Source organism: Grus americana, chromosome 6 (assembly GCF_028858705.1).
Source record: "Grus americana isolate bGruAme1 chromosome 6, bGruAme1.mat, whole genome shotgun sequence".
In the NCBI taxonomy this organism is placed as follows: Eukaryota; Metazoa; Chordata; class Aves; order Gruiformes; family Gruidae; genus Grus; species Grus americana.
This window is the reverse complement of record NC_072857.1, coordinates 27519697-27536798: the sequence shown is the minus strand read 5'-3', so window position 1 is coordinate 27536798 and position 17102 is coordinate 27519697. Positions and strand designations below refer to the sequence as shown.

The window sequence follows — 17102 nt, the reverse complement described above, 5'->3', positions numbered from 1 at the left end:
GGCGTGATTATCTCAGTCTAAGGCTTGGAGAAGATACCATGCTAAGTGCCCTGCTCGGGGCTGAGTGGCAGTACGCGTGGCTGTTCTCTTTAACATTCCTGTTTCTGAGCTACGCTGGTGCTGCTAACAGGCTATGCAGAGGGATGCTTAGCATCTTCATGGCTCATATTGTTCTTACGTAAAAGGGTGTAATTCCTCACTTGAAAACTGGCAGTGAGCTTCACTAATATTTCTGGAAGCATATCTGACAGGTGTTACCAAAGTTCAGGGCTCTTGTGGGAGAAAAAGGTTATAATTCAGTGGCGAGTCTGTTTTCCCATAGGTTTACTTTAAGATCCGCTAAAACCCATTTCTTTAGAGGAACAGAAGTAGTTCCTTCCTAAGGCTATCTCAAATTGCATTTTTTATTTTCCACTGCAGATGTCCTGATTAGTCAGGACCTATCCTAACTGGACAGGTCTTTTTGTTTGGAGTATGATTTACCACATACAGTGTATTTAATGACTATTGCCCCATCTGCTCTTCAAGGACCACGCTGACAGTGAATTTAATCATGCAATGAATGCTACTGACATCAGTGGGACTGATGTTATAACAACTTCTCTCTGATGTGAATGAGAGGCTCTCTGTTTTTCAAAATGTCCAAGATGAGACTACTACAACTCATGATAGGAAATACTGAATTCGTAGAATTTTGTTTAACTGAGCAAATTAATTGTACTGAATTCGTGTTGTTAAGTGTGCTCAGCTGCAGCTATGTTGGCTGGTTGGGACTAGTTACATGACCACGTGTGTCTTATACTTCTTTTTTCTATATGTGTGAATTTAATTCTTGTACCAAGCGGTCTGGTCTGAATATTCAAAAGCATAGAGTAGTAGACAAAATAAAAGTCTGATAATAGCAGAGCCACTAAATGCTTGACATTCCCCATGGCACACCTACTGGGCTTCAGCAAAAACATCGGTTTGTGATACACATGGTGGTATCTGTTACGCATTGTTTGACTGCATTGGATATTGTTATCTTGGACATGTTAATTCCAGTTCTAGGTTGTCTTGTCAGGATAGTAGCATTAGTGAATGTACAGATCTCCCTGCTTAATTATAAATTCTGCAACTAGATAATGAAAAATCTGCTACTTGGCTATTTATATCATTAATTTCAAATTAGTCTCATTATGCTTTACTGCCTGACAATAATCTGTATAACAAAAGAAACTTACTGTTCTCATGGCAGTGGTATTTAAAAGCTGTTGAGAATATGTATTTTATATTAAAGGGAAAATGTATATTAAACATTAGCAGAGAGATGATTTTGTTACTCATAAAAATGAGATTAGAAATTAATCTCTAGTGTCAAATATTTAACAGGTAGGAGCCAGAAAACAAATACTGGTGTGAAATATACTTGTCAAAGAAGAAATTGATGTCAAAATGACTGCTGTATTGCACAATGCAATGGCAACTTCTGCTTTTCTCATGAGAATTTGTAAGAAATAGATGATGAAAGTGCACAATATTTCAGTGTGCTGACTAAGGGGAACCATGAAGCTCCTGGGACTCAACAGAAAAATCTTGCATCTTTGCATTCATGATTCTCATCTGAATTGTGTTTCAGTGGCTTAGTCCAAATTGCTGGTTCTGATTCTAGTCAGACAGTACCCGCATAACATAGTTCAGAATCATAACAAATAACGCAACTCGGCATGTTTTTTGACAGGTTCCGGAGAAAAAGGTGAGATGGAATGAGTGAGAAGCAAAATGGTTCATCCTTCCATTAGGGGACGAGTGGAACTGAGTGGTAAAATTCTAATAAAAGCTACAGAATCAACACCTTTTGGGTGGAGGGACAACGCACTCAGTCTTCAGTTCAAATAACATAAAATATTATACAGCAGTCAATTTTATTCTACATCTTATTGAAATTATTTTTCAGCTGTTGTCAAGATGTTTTTAGATACTGGAAAACCTTTTTCTTCCTGAATATTGTGTTTTAATTTATCATTCAGTAGTGACTCATGAGAAGTCTAATAGTTCCATGAAAGACATCAGTACACAGATTTTGTTAAAAATGCTGTTCTTTGTTGCTTTTAATTCAATTTTAAGACTTTAGTATGAAAAATAACTCATTCTTAGGTCCAGGTACACCTACAGACCATAGGTAAGGAATTTAACAATGCCTTGGTGTGTGCTTTGTCTTCTTAGTGGGTAAGCAAAACTGCATTCTCTGGGGCTGGGAGCATAGCCCACTACGTGTATGCTAAATTCATATGTAAAATAATTGTATGAGTAATAAAGCCAATTATATTGTACCCACATTCAAACATCTTAGAGAATTTAACTAGCAAAATTAGCCTGCCTCAGCCTTGAGTTCAGGCAGATTACAGTATAAAATGAATGCATATTCAATTTTTTTTGCAGTTTGTGGTTCTAGTACACTTTTGAAATTAATTTTTCTGAAATGAGATTTTAAATGTATGAATAAAGATGTATTTCCATGAAGAAGGGCAGGAAACCATGACTGATTCCTTGTTTATAAAGCATAAAGTTTGGTGTGTTTCACATTCTCTAGTCAGGTCCTTTTTACTTTATATTGCTGGCAAACTTTTGACCCTTGATAAAAAGTGTGAGCACTGAACTACTTCTGAGCACCGTTTTTATTTTAAAAAGTTGTCAACTAAATAAGTAATATTCTAACAAGCTCACAGTAGGTTAACTGACTGTCAAAATTTATGCAAAGGAGTAACAGGTCCTGAACAGAAACACACTAGTGAACCTTTCTTCAGGATCATTACCAGTGATTTCATTGGGAAGTATACTGCATTTTCCACACATATAATTGTACTCACTTTCTCTAGTAAGAAGCTGAAGGATTTTGTTGGGTTTGCACACCCACTTTTTTAAATCAAATGAGCTGATGCATTTGAAATGTGTTTCAGAGTTCTCTCATATCTAGACTACAATTAGCAGGAGAGCCGTGTTTACATAGCTTAGTCATACTAAGAATTAACTTTACTGGGGGAGAGAGAGAAATATTTGATATAGAAAAAGTCTGCATTTCTCCTTTGCTTGTTGTTTTCCTCTCTGGAAATACTGTTGCCAAAAACCAGGGTGAGTTTTCTTCTGGGTCTCCTTAAAGTTTTGCTAGAAAAGATAAACTTCCCACAAGTCTTCTGTCAGAGTACACATAAACTTGGCACACTTGGAAGGATGTCATCACACTAAATAGAGACTTGGGAAGAAACGTGTGTGTGGTGTTGGGGAGGTGGTGAGCTGGTATAAGAAGGAAAATAATCTGGGTAATTTATATGTAGAATAAAAGATATAACTCTGTGCAGTCATCTTATCTTTGAAAACCAGTACTGTGTATTGCAAAGGCCACAATAGAATCTAGATAGAAAGAAAAAAAAAAATCAGATCATTACTGTATGCATTACATTTTGTGAGTATCTTTGTAACAGAAAGATAAGAATGATCAAAATGTTATTGTGTTAGAATAATAGATTTCTGAGTCATGCACAAGACATTTTTTGTCTATGGCCATGTTACATATCTGAGGATAGAGATGAACTCAGAATTTCATTTATCACTATTTGTAAGACTTTAAAATGATGAATGTCAGATTTCAAGACATCTACGGAGAAACTGTTATTTAAAAGCAATTTTCGCAATCAGAAAGCAAAGCTCTGGTATTATTAGTGTTCCTATTTCAAAGACACAGTTTTGTAAGATGATATATAATCACCTGTAGAGTTTTTGCTGTTGCAGCTTCTTTTGCATCTAACCAATGGATAATGGCAATGTGGCCAAAGAACAAATAGTTGGTAGAAAAGACACTGCAACAACTCCCAGATACTGCTAATCCCCTAGGGAAATGTGTATGTGTGTGTACTTGCAGATAGTTTCCATGTCTCTCACACTGGATGCCAGAAATGTAATGATGAAAACCAGAAAATGTCAATAACTGTGCATAGACCAGAATATTTTAACCAATGAAAATTAAGTACGTTCCAGAAAACTAAGAAATAGTTGAACTTGGAAACCATGATGAAAGGCAGTGCAAAATACTTTCAAAATCTAAAATGAAAAAAAAAAAATCTTATTGTATCTGATGCAGAATTGCTTGAAAAAAAACCTTAAACCCCACTTTTTTTCATATGCCATTAATCAGAACAGGCCTACAGTTCTTCCTGTTGTCTTGCAATGGTTTCTGTATTAGGTAGGACTGCTGGTTGTTTAAATTTTGTTTCAAATTCATACTCTGCCACCTACACAGAAATTTAAAACTGGATATGAATGCGAATTAAGGTGAAAAACCTATGAGTAGAGTAGTACTTATGATAGATTCCTTCCTCTTCCAGTCTTTCAGATGAGAACTTCTATTATATAGAGAGAAAACTGATACAGCCTACCATGTCTCTTCTGATTCCTTTTACCGTAGTTGCTGTCCTACTAAGTGCCCATATATTTTCTCTGGGGAACTGCAGTTGAGCAAAGAAATTCTTTTGGTCATGATCTTGCTGTTGTCCAATAGCCATTCTTAACATATGGCACAGTTACCCATGTTTTTGTTTCTGGATAATTTTGGAGTTTAAAACTATTTTTTGCTATCTTTAATTATTGTACCAAATATTTATACTGACATACATTTTAATCATTATCTTTAAAGAGTTTAGCCATTATTTTTTGCTTGATATTCTGTAGCCCATCTCTACTAAAGTCCTGGACATTTTATTACACTTTTTCCCCTAAAAGAACAACAGTACTGTTAGTCAGTAGTTGCTCTATTGTCTAATATATAGTTGCCATTATATGTATACATTTAGAAAACACATGGCAGAGCGATTACAGTGTTTTCCAATAGAGGCTGAAATTCCATCCACCATGGCCAATAATAATATTGCACTGGCTCAAAATCAAAGAATGCCATGTTTTGACTTGTGTATCTCAGTGCTAATTTAGCATCATATATCCCAAAGGAATTTCTTTCTCCTTCTTGTTTCCCCTCCCTTCCTCTCCTTCTCATCCCCCTCTTCCCCTTCACTGAGGATGCAGAGTATAAAATCCTAATAATACAGGTAGAATTGAACAAAATGCAACGGTTATGTCCGTCATGTATTTCAGAAGATTTTTATTAATTGGGAAAATTGATGTCCCCATGAGACATTGGTATTTGTATTTTTTGGTATTTCTACTTATTTGCTTTGAACTTTGCTAGAACTCTTAAGATGTAATAAAATATAAAAGCAAAATTAAAGGACTGGGAAGCTTCTTAAGCTGAGTTCCTATGCTCCAGTCTGAGCAGGAAAGTCTTAGCATGGAAATTAATCTCCTGCGTGACGGCTTTGACGTAAGTCTCTGCTCAGTTTGTGTGTGCATGTAAACAGGGAAAGCAAGAGAGAATAAAACAATTTTATAAATATTCTTACTTATGAGAGGTAAAAAGGGAAGCCAGAACTTAAAGACCTGCACAACTGTTTGCACAGAGCTTTCCCACATGAACTACAATAAATCCAACAGTATTTGCCAACATTTCTATCTGCATTCTGAATGAGTCACAATTATCTTCAGTACTGTCTAGTTTTTCAAGCTTGGAGAAGTCATTAGGTTAAGTTTTAGAGTGGGTTTTGCTGACACCAACATGAAGAAATAACTTCAGACTGTCCTACACGTTTATGTATGAAGAGTGCAATAAGCTTAATGCAAACCTGGTAGAGCAGTTGGGTGAAAAAGCATTCAGCCTAATCCATGACAGGATGAACTGTGCTGGGGAATATGGGTACCTATATGGAGAATATGGGTAACTATAATTTAGCTCTTAAGCCGTTACACAAACACAGTTCTAGTAGGTAGTATTCTGTATTAAGCATGACATGCTTGTAATAAAGATTACCTTTTGTACGGCAGGCAATCACAGCATTTTCTGTAGCATTTAACCTGTGTCTGGGGACAGCACAAGACATGAGACACCTGGGAAATTTTAATGGCTTGATATAGACAGTTAGATTTGGAGAGCCTGCATGTTGACTGGAAGCTGGTAAAAGGAGTGCTGAGAGACGTATCCCTCTCATTATCATGAAAAGTCTGTGACAGCTCTTCTGTCTTGCAGAGAGCTTTGGAAGACCCTCTTCCTTGCTTAAGTGACAGTGATGGCATAGATGGATTTCACATCATCCCCTTCAGTTTCTTATGCATTGAGTTTAAATGCTTAGCCTGTATACAGCCTTTATGGAATGGATTTAATCCACCAAGCATATAAATACCTAAATAAAGATCTTGTTAGGAGTTGCACAAGATACACTGACTTTGTACTGTAAAAAGTTTCCTCCTCATGCTTTAGTTAGTGATTTAATTACATTTCAAATTTCTTAAACAGTGAACTGGTGCAAGGTACTGTACTGAAAAGTAAAATAGCATTCTTGTCATAAGTCTTACTTTAGATTTTTGTATTTCAAACCTGTACATTTCAAAAAAGAGTGAGAAGAGGAGCATGTAGAAGTGTGTTCTCTTTGTTTTTCCCTACTTCAGTTAGGCCAGAAAATAAATAGACGCTCTCCACTTGTTCTCTTGTTGCTCATGAGCAATAGGGGAAAGCCTCTGAACCCTTGCTTTCTTATGGAAGCAGAACAGAGATTATGGCATTTAACGGATTAAAGTTTTAAGTGTCACACTTCATTGCCAGAATTAAGTACCAAAGTTCAAAATTTGCATGAAGTGGCAAATAGATGAAAGAGTTGAAAGCCCAAATGGTACAGTTGGTTGGTAAATGTTTTCCTGTACACAAAAATCCCAAACTCAACAGCAGGTTCAGTTAGAAGCTGACAATAGCAGTTGGTTACCATAGAACTTTAGAACGATAAGGTTGGATGGTGTATTGAGATATTGTTTCCTCTTTTCTCCTCCAAGGCAAGGCTAATAATTTCTGAAAGGTGTTCATTTAGCCTTTTAAAAATCTACCCTTAAAAACCTACTCATTGTGACTCCACAAACAGATTCCATCAGCAATTAATGTGCTTATTATTTTCCATTGAAAAGTATTCTTTTCATCATTGAATCTTTATTACCTCAACTTATGGCCCTGTGAGCTGTTTTGCAGCCCATTATTTCTTGACCACAAGGATAAGCAAAAAAGTCTGTTTCCAAAAATGTACCTGGCTACATTTATAATGTGGAAGATTTTTAATTATGTTTGCTTTTACTTTTCTTTTCTTTAGGCTACATTATGTGTGACTTTCTGCCTTTCCTCATATGAGGTGTTTTCTAGATTTCTGTTTTCTCAAGGTTTAGTCCAGTATGTCTTTGCTGAATCCTGTTGCCCAAAGCAAGAAACAATGCTTCAGGTGAGCTTTGGGAATACAGAGAGAATGGGAGGAGGTTGCTCTTCTGGATGATACTCCTTTTTATATGTCCCAGGGTGATACTTGTGTTTTCATAAGACTGTGATAGTATTTTTAGTTCATGATTCACTGCTACTTCCCATGCATTTTCTGAAGAAGTGCTGCCTTGCCAATGGCCCCTTGTCCACCAGATTATTCCCATGTGTATGCAGAGCTCGGTATTTTTTATATCCTCTTTTTTTCTGAACGTTTCTGCAGATTGTCAAGGACATTCAGAAGATCTCACTAGCTTACCGTTGACACTGCTGGACTAAGTATATCACCTATCTCCATCCAAACCATTGAAGAAAACATTGAACAGCGCAGGCCCTGGGACAGCAAGCTGCTTAGATAAATTATCTTTCTACTTTGACAGAATTACTACTCTTTCAGTTTACCAAGTATTTTTCTCTCTTATATTCCAGCAGTTTCATAAAGATAATTTTTTTCCCCATATGTGGTTGATCATGCATTTGTAATTTCTTCATCTTCCCTTTCTGTTGGTCCTCCCACCTATCTGTCTTTCTACAGGGGCAGATGAGCCCTTTACCCTGACCAGCAATGCCTACGCATATCTTCATTAGCCAGTTGATATTTTAGCTAGAAAGCAGAAAGAATCAACTGTCTGACATGTACAGATTTCTGGTTCTTAAATTTACCATCTTAATTGCCTATAGCTATGAAATTAAAGTAGGAAAAATAATTACCTTTCTAGACTTCTGGCTAAGAGCTATAGATCAATAAGAAATATGTGGCATTAAAACAAGCAGAATAAAATATTTTGAGTTCTAGCTCACATGTAGTCTTTTGCCTTGAGACATAGCAATAGATATCAAATTACTTAACTATTGCTGTAGATATTGAGGTTAGGGAAACTCAGGTTTTGTGAGTGGTAATGTATTACATGCTTTTGGTCCAAAAAGTCTGCTTTCACATGAACATACGCGTGGGAGATGAACTTGCATCACATAGAAAGAGCAGAAGTCATTTGTTGCAATGGGCAAACAATAGCAACAATAATTGGAAAATAAATTGAAAACCAAACAATTCAGGAGTTTTCTGCTTGAGTTTAACCCAGTGTTGGCAAATTAAATAAGATATCTCTAGGGCATAATTTAAGTAGATTTTTACCATTCTAATTATTGCTGAAAGGATTAGTCTGAAGTAAGAAACATGATGAAGATTATGTATAGAGGACTTTTAAAAATTGCAATAATGCTTTCATCAGAAGACTTCCTCATTCTAATAAAAATCACCTCTTCAGTGCATTCTGTGTCTTGGGTCCAGGTACATCCTACAGTTGACTAATATTACTCCAATATGCTCCAATACTGCAAAAAGTTACATGCTGGTGATTTTTATACATGTGATTTTTCCACTGAACAATACAGGAATGATCTTAGTGGGACTCAGGCTCCAGGCACTTTAGTAAATCTATTGTATCTTTCTGAAATGGTCTTTCTTGAAGAATTTGTGTGAATACTTATTCAACATGTAGACATTTCTGAATATTATAAGGAAAAAGTCAGTGGGTTGTTGCTGGTTGTGGTGTTGAATAAAAATATGGTAAAAAAAGGCTCTTTGGAAGATGAAAACCGATGCAATTAAAGTGAAGTTCTGTTACCATTTTATATTAATATTTTCTTTCCCTGTCTTTTTTTTAACAGCTCAAAATTCCTTGTAGCCAAAGTAATTACATTGCAGGAATTTCAACTCTCCCAAATAGTACTTTACAGTGCCATGCTTGAATGGAAGTCCCATGAACAACAATGTGCATTGCACTAGGCCCAGAAAAATTTACTTTTAAGATGATACCAATTTCAGGACCAATAAAACTGCTAGATGAAAGCTTGGGGAGTTCAATGGAAAAACATATTTCGTATAGCTTTCACTGAGAGCTTGGAGACTTTTTTTTCTTTCTTGAAACTCTCAGAAGATATCAGGATTTTTACCCTGAGCTACAGATAATCCCTCTGAATAACAGAAGTATAGCAGTCCTATGCACATAATGTGAAACAGAAAGAAAAGGGCTATTTCTTTGTGATTTTCAGCTTTCTGTATAGACAGTGAGTGAACACACTTCAAAAAGCAGCAAATTATTTTGAAATGCTGAAACCCAGAGCAGGAAAACAACATGAAGAAAATGTGAATCTTGGCAGGGAAGAATAAGTAAGATCATAACTACCTGAAAGTCTTTAAAAATGCGGCAGCACTCTGAACACTACATATTGTTGAGGAAAAATCTTCAGATCCTTCAAGATCTTGGCAAAACCCAATCTGTGACCTGATAAAGATAATTGGTTTTCTGACGAAGATGTCTTTCTCTCTACTTCTCAAAGGAGTAGGAATGAAGAGTGGGGCAATTGACACAAAATAACTGGTTATTGCTGTCTGATAATTTTGACTTTAGATAATGAGTCCATGGCTGTGTCAAGAAAATAGTTTTACATAGTGTGGGGATCAGTTTCTGGGTCCTTTCAGGTTAACCAAGCTTGACACTGTCACTGTTGTATAAGCAATATATATTAGCTCGAGAAAGAGATTTTACCTGTTTCAGTAAAATCCACTAAACTGCTAAATTTTCCTTTGTGAAAACACATATTACTGGAATGTTTGTTATCTGTCTGTAATATAGCATTATTTCATGGAAATTTTATGAATTTAATAATAATTTGTGCATAATGTAATATGAACTTTCTTGGTCATATACCGCCTAAGTCACATCTCTGTGTTACTTATCTTGCCTTTGCTGCAGATTTGCAGCATCCCTCAAACTTAACTTGATAATGCCAGTGTTATGCACTTAACTGTGTAAATCTACCACTCTTCTGCTCTTCCTCCAACCAATAATGCAATTGCAAAAGATGCCCAACCTTCCTGATCCTACTTGTCACATATCAATAACTTCACCTAGCACACGTGGAGCATTTTTCAAGAGTTAAGCAGCAAGGGAGCTCCAGTGCTGGGTCGCAGGGAAGAAACATCTGCGGCAGGCAGGTCCTTTGCTTTCTTGGCAGGAAGGGGGCACACAGTTCCAGGGTACCGTGCAGTCGGAGTGTACAGCTACACACATGGTGATGGCTTGCTGCTGGTTTACTGCTCCTCTGGCTGGGTTCCATGTTTCCCATCAAGTCCTGTGCCAGCACAGCTTTGTTATGGGCCCTTTGACGTGCCCGGGAAATGGCATCTCACCTGAACCACTCATGACTTCAGTTCACTGAGAACCACAGTCAGCTGCTTCTGCTTTACAGCTTTCTTTACAGCCTGTGTTCACTGTGGTTGAATTCTTCCTGATTTATGTCAGCATGATGTCAGAGCAAGCTTTTCAGTTTGGATCGCTGCTGAAATCTTATCTTGCAAACAGTAACAGTTTGCTACTGTCACTATCTGAACTTGGTCATTTTTGTTTTCCTCACCCATGTAGCATCAGTTTGTTTTATGTAGTTATGGTCCTACCAGCTGCAAACACCATATTCTGCTTCAGCCAACTCTAGGTTATTGGGTTATGAATGCTAAAAATTATGAGCAGTGCTTTAATTTGCATAGTTATATCCACACATCATCCAGAGTGAATAAAAGCCAGATTGTAAAATAATTACAATCTCTTGAAGTAGAGCCAGCCTCACAGACCAGATCCATCCGTCTTCATTAATTTGTATACAGTTCTTTTACCAGAACAAACTTTCTGAAGGTACTCGCATGGGAATGCTGAAACAGCTGCACAACTTTTATTTTGAAGAAAAAAAAGTTGAGCCTCGGAACAGTGTGTTTTAAAGAGAGAGAGAGAGAGAGAGAGAGAGTGACTCTGCATTTAAGACTTTGACCAGCATGTGTAAGAAGTGCTCTCATGGCTGGAATAATCTAACAATTTTTTACCTGGGTAGCACTTGGCAAAGCTCCCCTTTTTTCTCACACAGTTGAAAGGAATTCAGTACAATTCCGTGCTTCGATCAACTTGACTCCAGTTTTGCACAGCCTGCCCGGTTTGGTAGCGCACGGCCGTGCCTGGCTTTTGTGGCCTCTATGGCCCTTTTCTGCTCCACTGTCAGAAAGAGGGAGGGAGGCTTCCCCCAGCACCAAAATATCATTCTGTGTGCTCTCTGTAGCACAGTAGCTAAGCACAAGTTTCCTGATTACTCCCTGGTCTTTTTGGAGTTATTTGCTGGAAGAAGTCTTTTTCCCCACTTTAAATGGATGATTGTGTTACGATCAAGAAAAAACATCTCCAAAGACCAATCTTTAGGTAAGTGAGGCTGTTATTACTTTGAACTGAAAATGTTATGAACTTTAGTCTCTACATCCTATTTGTTAACTTCAAGTTCTTATGCAAACACGCAAAAAATTGTTCAAGAGTTTAATATTGCGTAGCCCAGTAACATATTGTATGATTTTGGTGCTCAGAATATATTTTTTTCACTTGTACTGAGACTTTATATAAGTTCTTTTTCTTCTTCTCTCTGTCATCTGCGTTCTCTAAAGTTTTGTGTGAGATTGTCTTTATTATGAAAGAGTAGCAGCATAGCTCTTGAAAACTTTTTTGTGTGTGTTTTGTTTTCCTACAGCTCTGTAGTCCCTCAGTGTATTCTGGAATTATAAAACTGTTTAAGTGTGGAACATGGTTCTTGGTTGGTCTGGCTGATTATGTCTGGATAGCAGAATTTTATTACTTGAAATGATACACCTTTCAGAGTAAAGTAGCTTGCTTACTGGGATGTGCAGACAAGTGCTTAAAGTATAACTAATCCATAAGATTCTTTTGCTAGGAAAGGCTCAAGTTTAAAGAGTAATAAATTGGAGTTTTTGTGAGGTCATTCTTCACTCCTTTCTACATATGTTAGTTTGATCTATGAAATGTCTTTCTGATTTCTAGTTATTTTATATTTTAAAGTCCATTATAAAATTATTTTCAGAGATCAGGATTAGATCTAGTTTCTTTGTGCTTTTTACTACAGGAAACCTCTTTCTTTCCTTTGGCCAGTCCTAGCTTCAAGTGACCCTGAGTGGGAAATAATGTTTCTCAAATTACTATGAAATAGGATGCAGTGGCTGTAAGATTAAATAAACCTGAAGTAGTTTACACTTCTGTTTGTGGCTGGTGACATCTTTAACAAAGCTCCAGTTTTTACTGGGTGACATCAGTAGGAAAGATATTGTAACCACAGTGTTGATATGACAAATAAATATAAAATTATAGATGGTCCCAGAGCAAATATAGGATTGTAATTTATTGGGTGACCACTACTGATGCCATATATCATGGGAGTACAGTAATGGTTGGTATTGCAGCTCCAGAGTAAGTTCAGACAGGTAGTCGTGCCAGGATTATGTACTACCGATGTTACACATGGAGAAATCTTTCAGTAGTGTTACAGTTATGGTGCAGAAAGAGAGTTTGGACATTAAAAGGTTACTATGGGAGTGAAATGACTTAACCATTAACCTTAAATTTGAATGTCCTGTGTGGATTTGCTATGCAATTTATATTGTAGAATATATTAAACATTTTGCACTTTGCTTTAATAAAGTGGAGTTAAGAAGTTATTTCACAGAAAAGTTTTGACTGATGATTAAGGGACATTTGATATTTTCATGAAGAGATATATTTTTATTTAAGCTAATAGTTTATTTGAATATATTTCTGTTTAAACAGCAATAATTATTTTTAAGGATCTATGATAATTATCCCATAAACTGTAACTTTAAAAAAAATCTTTTAAATGCACATTCTTCCCAGTCTTTTGGGACCATTAGAATTGTGGGTGAATAAGTGCATGTTTCCTGATGTGTTTAGGAATCTGCTATAGAAATCTGCTGTGGCTAGTGTAGTACTGGATAGTTTGCAAGAGCTTTCTTAACGGATGTTTCCCTAAATTGTCTTGTGGGAGTGAACTTAACTCAATGAAATACAAGAAGTTTCAACATTTCTTACTGAAATCCATTCCTGCAAATCAGTTCTAAATACAGAACGGCAACTAACCGCTGTTGGCATGCTTAATCCAGAGCAAGAAAACCCCTAATATGGAAAGCCCCCTAAGAGTCCATGGCTCTGCAGTGACTCTTCTGGCAAAAAATCTCTGTAAGACTACAGCAAATGCTTAAGAAACTTTTCCAAGGTCAAGACCAGCATAATATTTTAGGCAGCTCAAAGAGAAAGACAATCTCCGTATGCCATAAAGATCATATCATGTACAATAAATACAGATGCTATCATAGTACATTAAAGAGCTGGTTTTTTTAATGTGTGTTCATTTTCCTTATGGCTTTGGAAAATATTTCTCCAGTGAAAAAGTGTTCTTATACAAGAATTATGAAGATTTGGCCTCAATCTTTTTAATCCTGTAATTTTCTCTCCATGTAAGTGAAATGGTTTTACAGGGCACAGACCTTACATTGAGGTAACTGAATCAGCAGTCTAGTCATTTTTTCCCTCAAAAAGAAAATAAAAAAGAAGAAAATATCAAATTACCTAAATTTTACATATATTTATATTTATCCATTTTTTACCAACATTAATTATAGTTACTCTTAAAATCAGGTTCTTGGGAGCTATATCAGAACTTAGTAAGTACGTTTGAATATCTTCCTACTGAGCAAAGTTGCATTTACAGTGGATCTGTACTTTTACTTGAGTTGCCTTCCCAGTAATGTAAAAGATAGGTTGAGTATCTATTCTAAATAATCCCTTCAACATCACCAATCTTCTACATAAGAATGGGATATGTATTATGTTTCAAGATAGGAAACTCAGTAATAAAAAGACATTTCTGACTCATTTTCAAGTTTATTGTAAGTCTTGAATTCATGAAGAAGTAAACATATTAAAATACTGGGAACGAAGTGTAACTTTTGGTATTTGCTAACCAGTAGTGCTTGTAAATAACTGAAAATTCATTCAGAAATATAACTGTGTGAAAAAGCTCAGATTATGAATTACATTGAACTGATTACTAAAGCACATCAATTTGGATAAAATTTTGTAATTGCATCAGAAACTGACTGCCAAATACTTAAGAGCTTCCTATATTCCTTAATATCAAAAGAAGAGTCTGCTATATGTAAAGATATATTTCAACAGAACTTGTAGCTTTGGTTTTCACTGGCTATTTTAATGCTAACATAAATTACTGAGGACATAATTTCCATATTTTTATTAAGAACAGAACGTTGAGCATGTTTGCTATAACTGGAGATGGTGAAATTAATTCAAACAATAAACAAATCAACTTTCTCAAAGAAAGCAGTGGGAGCTTCATAGATCTGACATTTAAAATTGGACTGAATAAAGCCATATAAAATATGCTTTAGGGAACAAATCCTTCTCTGCCAACTGCATAGATTAGATGACATAATAGGTGTTTTAGTTCTCAAATTTCTATGATTTCTAGTAACGTAAGAATCTACACAGTCATTAGTCAAAGCTTATACTGAAGTTCACATTTTTCTGCAGTTTGCGTCAGTCTTCGGGGGGATGGGTTGTATGACTTTGGTCTTCCTGGTCTTGACTGTGAATGGAAGCAAAAGGATCAGAGTATCACAAGAGAAGTTGTTCTTCTGGTGTCTCTGCCTTGGCAGGATCCAAGAAAGCCTGGAATTATTTCAAGAAACCCATGGTCTTCTGAGATTTCCAGATCAATGGCAGTTTGATAATTACAAAGAATTTGTCTTTGCTGTGTAACGTCTTTGATTTAAGGCTCTTGATGTGTTTTAAAAATATTAATGTGTTAGCTGCAGAATACTTCTCTCTTCTGTTCTGCACATTTTCTGTGGTCTCATGCAATTTTTGGATCAAGGGTTTTCCCTTAGAGCAGTAGGGACAGGAATATAGGGCTCATGGTGCTGAAAGCAAGAGAAAGAACAAGGGTGAAAACCACTTGTTTCCCAGCTCTTCAGGGAGCTCTATTACTCTCTTTTCTATGGTGTCTGCATATGAGAGAAGCTCCTTCTACTGTTGCTGTTGTTCCAGTATCTTTGTTGGTTTTATATATGAATGTTGTATTAACTGCAATTAACTGGACTGAATCTCTCTGTAACTCTGAATTCTCCTTTACTAAGAAAATGACCCAGTCCAGTCCTTTGGTCTCTTGCTTCTAGTCCCTTAAAATATATATTGCTGATTCATTATTTTATACTAAAATCAGCTCCAAAGATCCACTGGCAGAAACTATGCCAACATGGTTTTTATACCACTGCAGGCTACAGAGATAGTTATATACTGTATATACTGTACAGTATATTGTAAATGTTTACAAAGACCTGGTTTCCAGAAAATATTTATACTGCTGTAATTTATGGAATAAGAATAATCCATATCGATAACTTCTGGGTTTTTTTTCACTTACATGCAATGTCATAAAATACAGAAACAGCATGTTCTGCGACTTCTAGGTATTATAAGTTTTTGGCAGACACTCTTTTCCTCTTGAAAAAATATACTAACAAGTATTTTCTAGCAAAAAACAACCATCAGTGTAATGCCCTTACATGGCTTCTCTTTTCTTTCTTGTCTTTCTTTTTTTTTCCTCTCCTGGATGCTCAAAAGATTCAGGGGTTTTACCCAGAACAAGCAAATAAATCCTTATACTATGTTAATGCATTTTTTTTTTCCTATTTGTGAGTTCCATCTTACTCTTTTTTTCCTGTGGCTTCATTATAGTATGTACTGAACTGGCATATTTGTGTTTTGCACAGGTATAACTGGTGTTTGCACTTGTTCAATTAGTGTCTGTAGGAAAAGTACCAAATCAGAACAACATATGAAGAGGAAGAAACTTACTCAGTAAACAAGAAAATAATTATGTACCTGTGGGCAGACTAGAAAGTAGTAGATTTTAGCTGCTCAAAAAAAAAAAAAAAATAGTTCTCTACCTGTATTTGTAGTCGCCTTCAAATGCGTCTGAATTATTATTATCTTTATACTGCATGTAGAGAATAAGCAGATGTATGGGAAACCGCCAGGTTTATGTTGAATTGTGCATTGCAGTTACAATGAAGGTACATTATATATCATTATTGCTAGCGATAGCTTAATTGTAAATTAATGTAGCATATTAATTTAATGAGTGACAATTTATTCCTGTGGTGTAGGAGGAAGGTGGGCAGGGAAGAGAAGATGCAGTCATCCTTTGCTTCTTACTCGAAGGAAAGGCTGGAATGTCAAAACACAGCTCCACAAGAAGACCCTGAAATCACAGTCTGTTTCTTGGTTGCTCCTTGCCCTAACGGCAAAGTTTGCTGCAACTGCAGCAAAGCTACATATAGTTCATAGCCAAGGCCATCTTGCTGGTGATGTTGCTAAAGGTATTTTCTGCCTACCTGCTTGCTTCTACCTCTTCCTGTGTGGCTTTAATGGCTACACTGATGGGTAAATACCCAAAGACTTTCTATAGTTGTGTGTTGCTTTAAACCGTCAATAGTTTTTTAAACGGCAGTACCTTAGACGAGCTAACATTAATTGGAATGAGAAAGAGGTTGATGTAAAAAAGTAATAATAAAAGAATTGAGCTTTGGGAGGAGGATCGAGAGGCCAGGAGCGTCTGCTCCTAACATGATAAGAAGCTATGAAAAAAGAATTTGATTGAAGCAATAATTGAAGACATTATTGAGGAGTATGCAGAACATTATGAAGGGTGTAAAACGTTCTTAGAAATTCAGGCTAATAAATTACACTGTTTTTGAGAACCATGACACTTACAGAAGATGGTGGAAAGGAAGATAAAATGCAAAGCA

At 36.2% G+C, this 17102-nt stretch overlaps 1 protein-coding gene across 7 annotated transcripts in view; it reads left to right on the top strand.

Annotated features, from left to right (window-relative positions):
* The window catches only part of PDE1A (phosphodiesterase 1A), a 163346-nt gene that overhangs the window by 26983 nt on the left and 119261 nt on the right, over positions 1-17102 (top strand). Inside the window, exon 1 of one of the 7 annotated variants that reach the window (XM_054829581.1) lies at positions 11182-11619. The exons of 5 other annotated variants lie outside the window; for them this stretch is intronic. In XM_054829581.1, the coding sequence (XP_054685556.1) occupies positions 11567-11619 (53 nt within the window). In that variant the 5' untranslated portion in view covers positions 11182-11566. Of the gene's footprint in view, positions 1-11181; positions 11620-17102 lie in introns of those variants that run through there. One more of the 7 variants, XM_054829575.1, reaches the window with a different exon arrangement.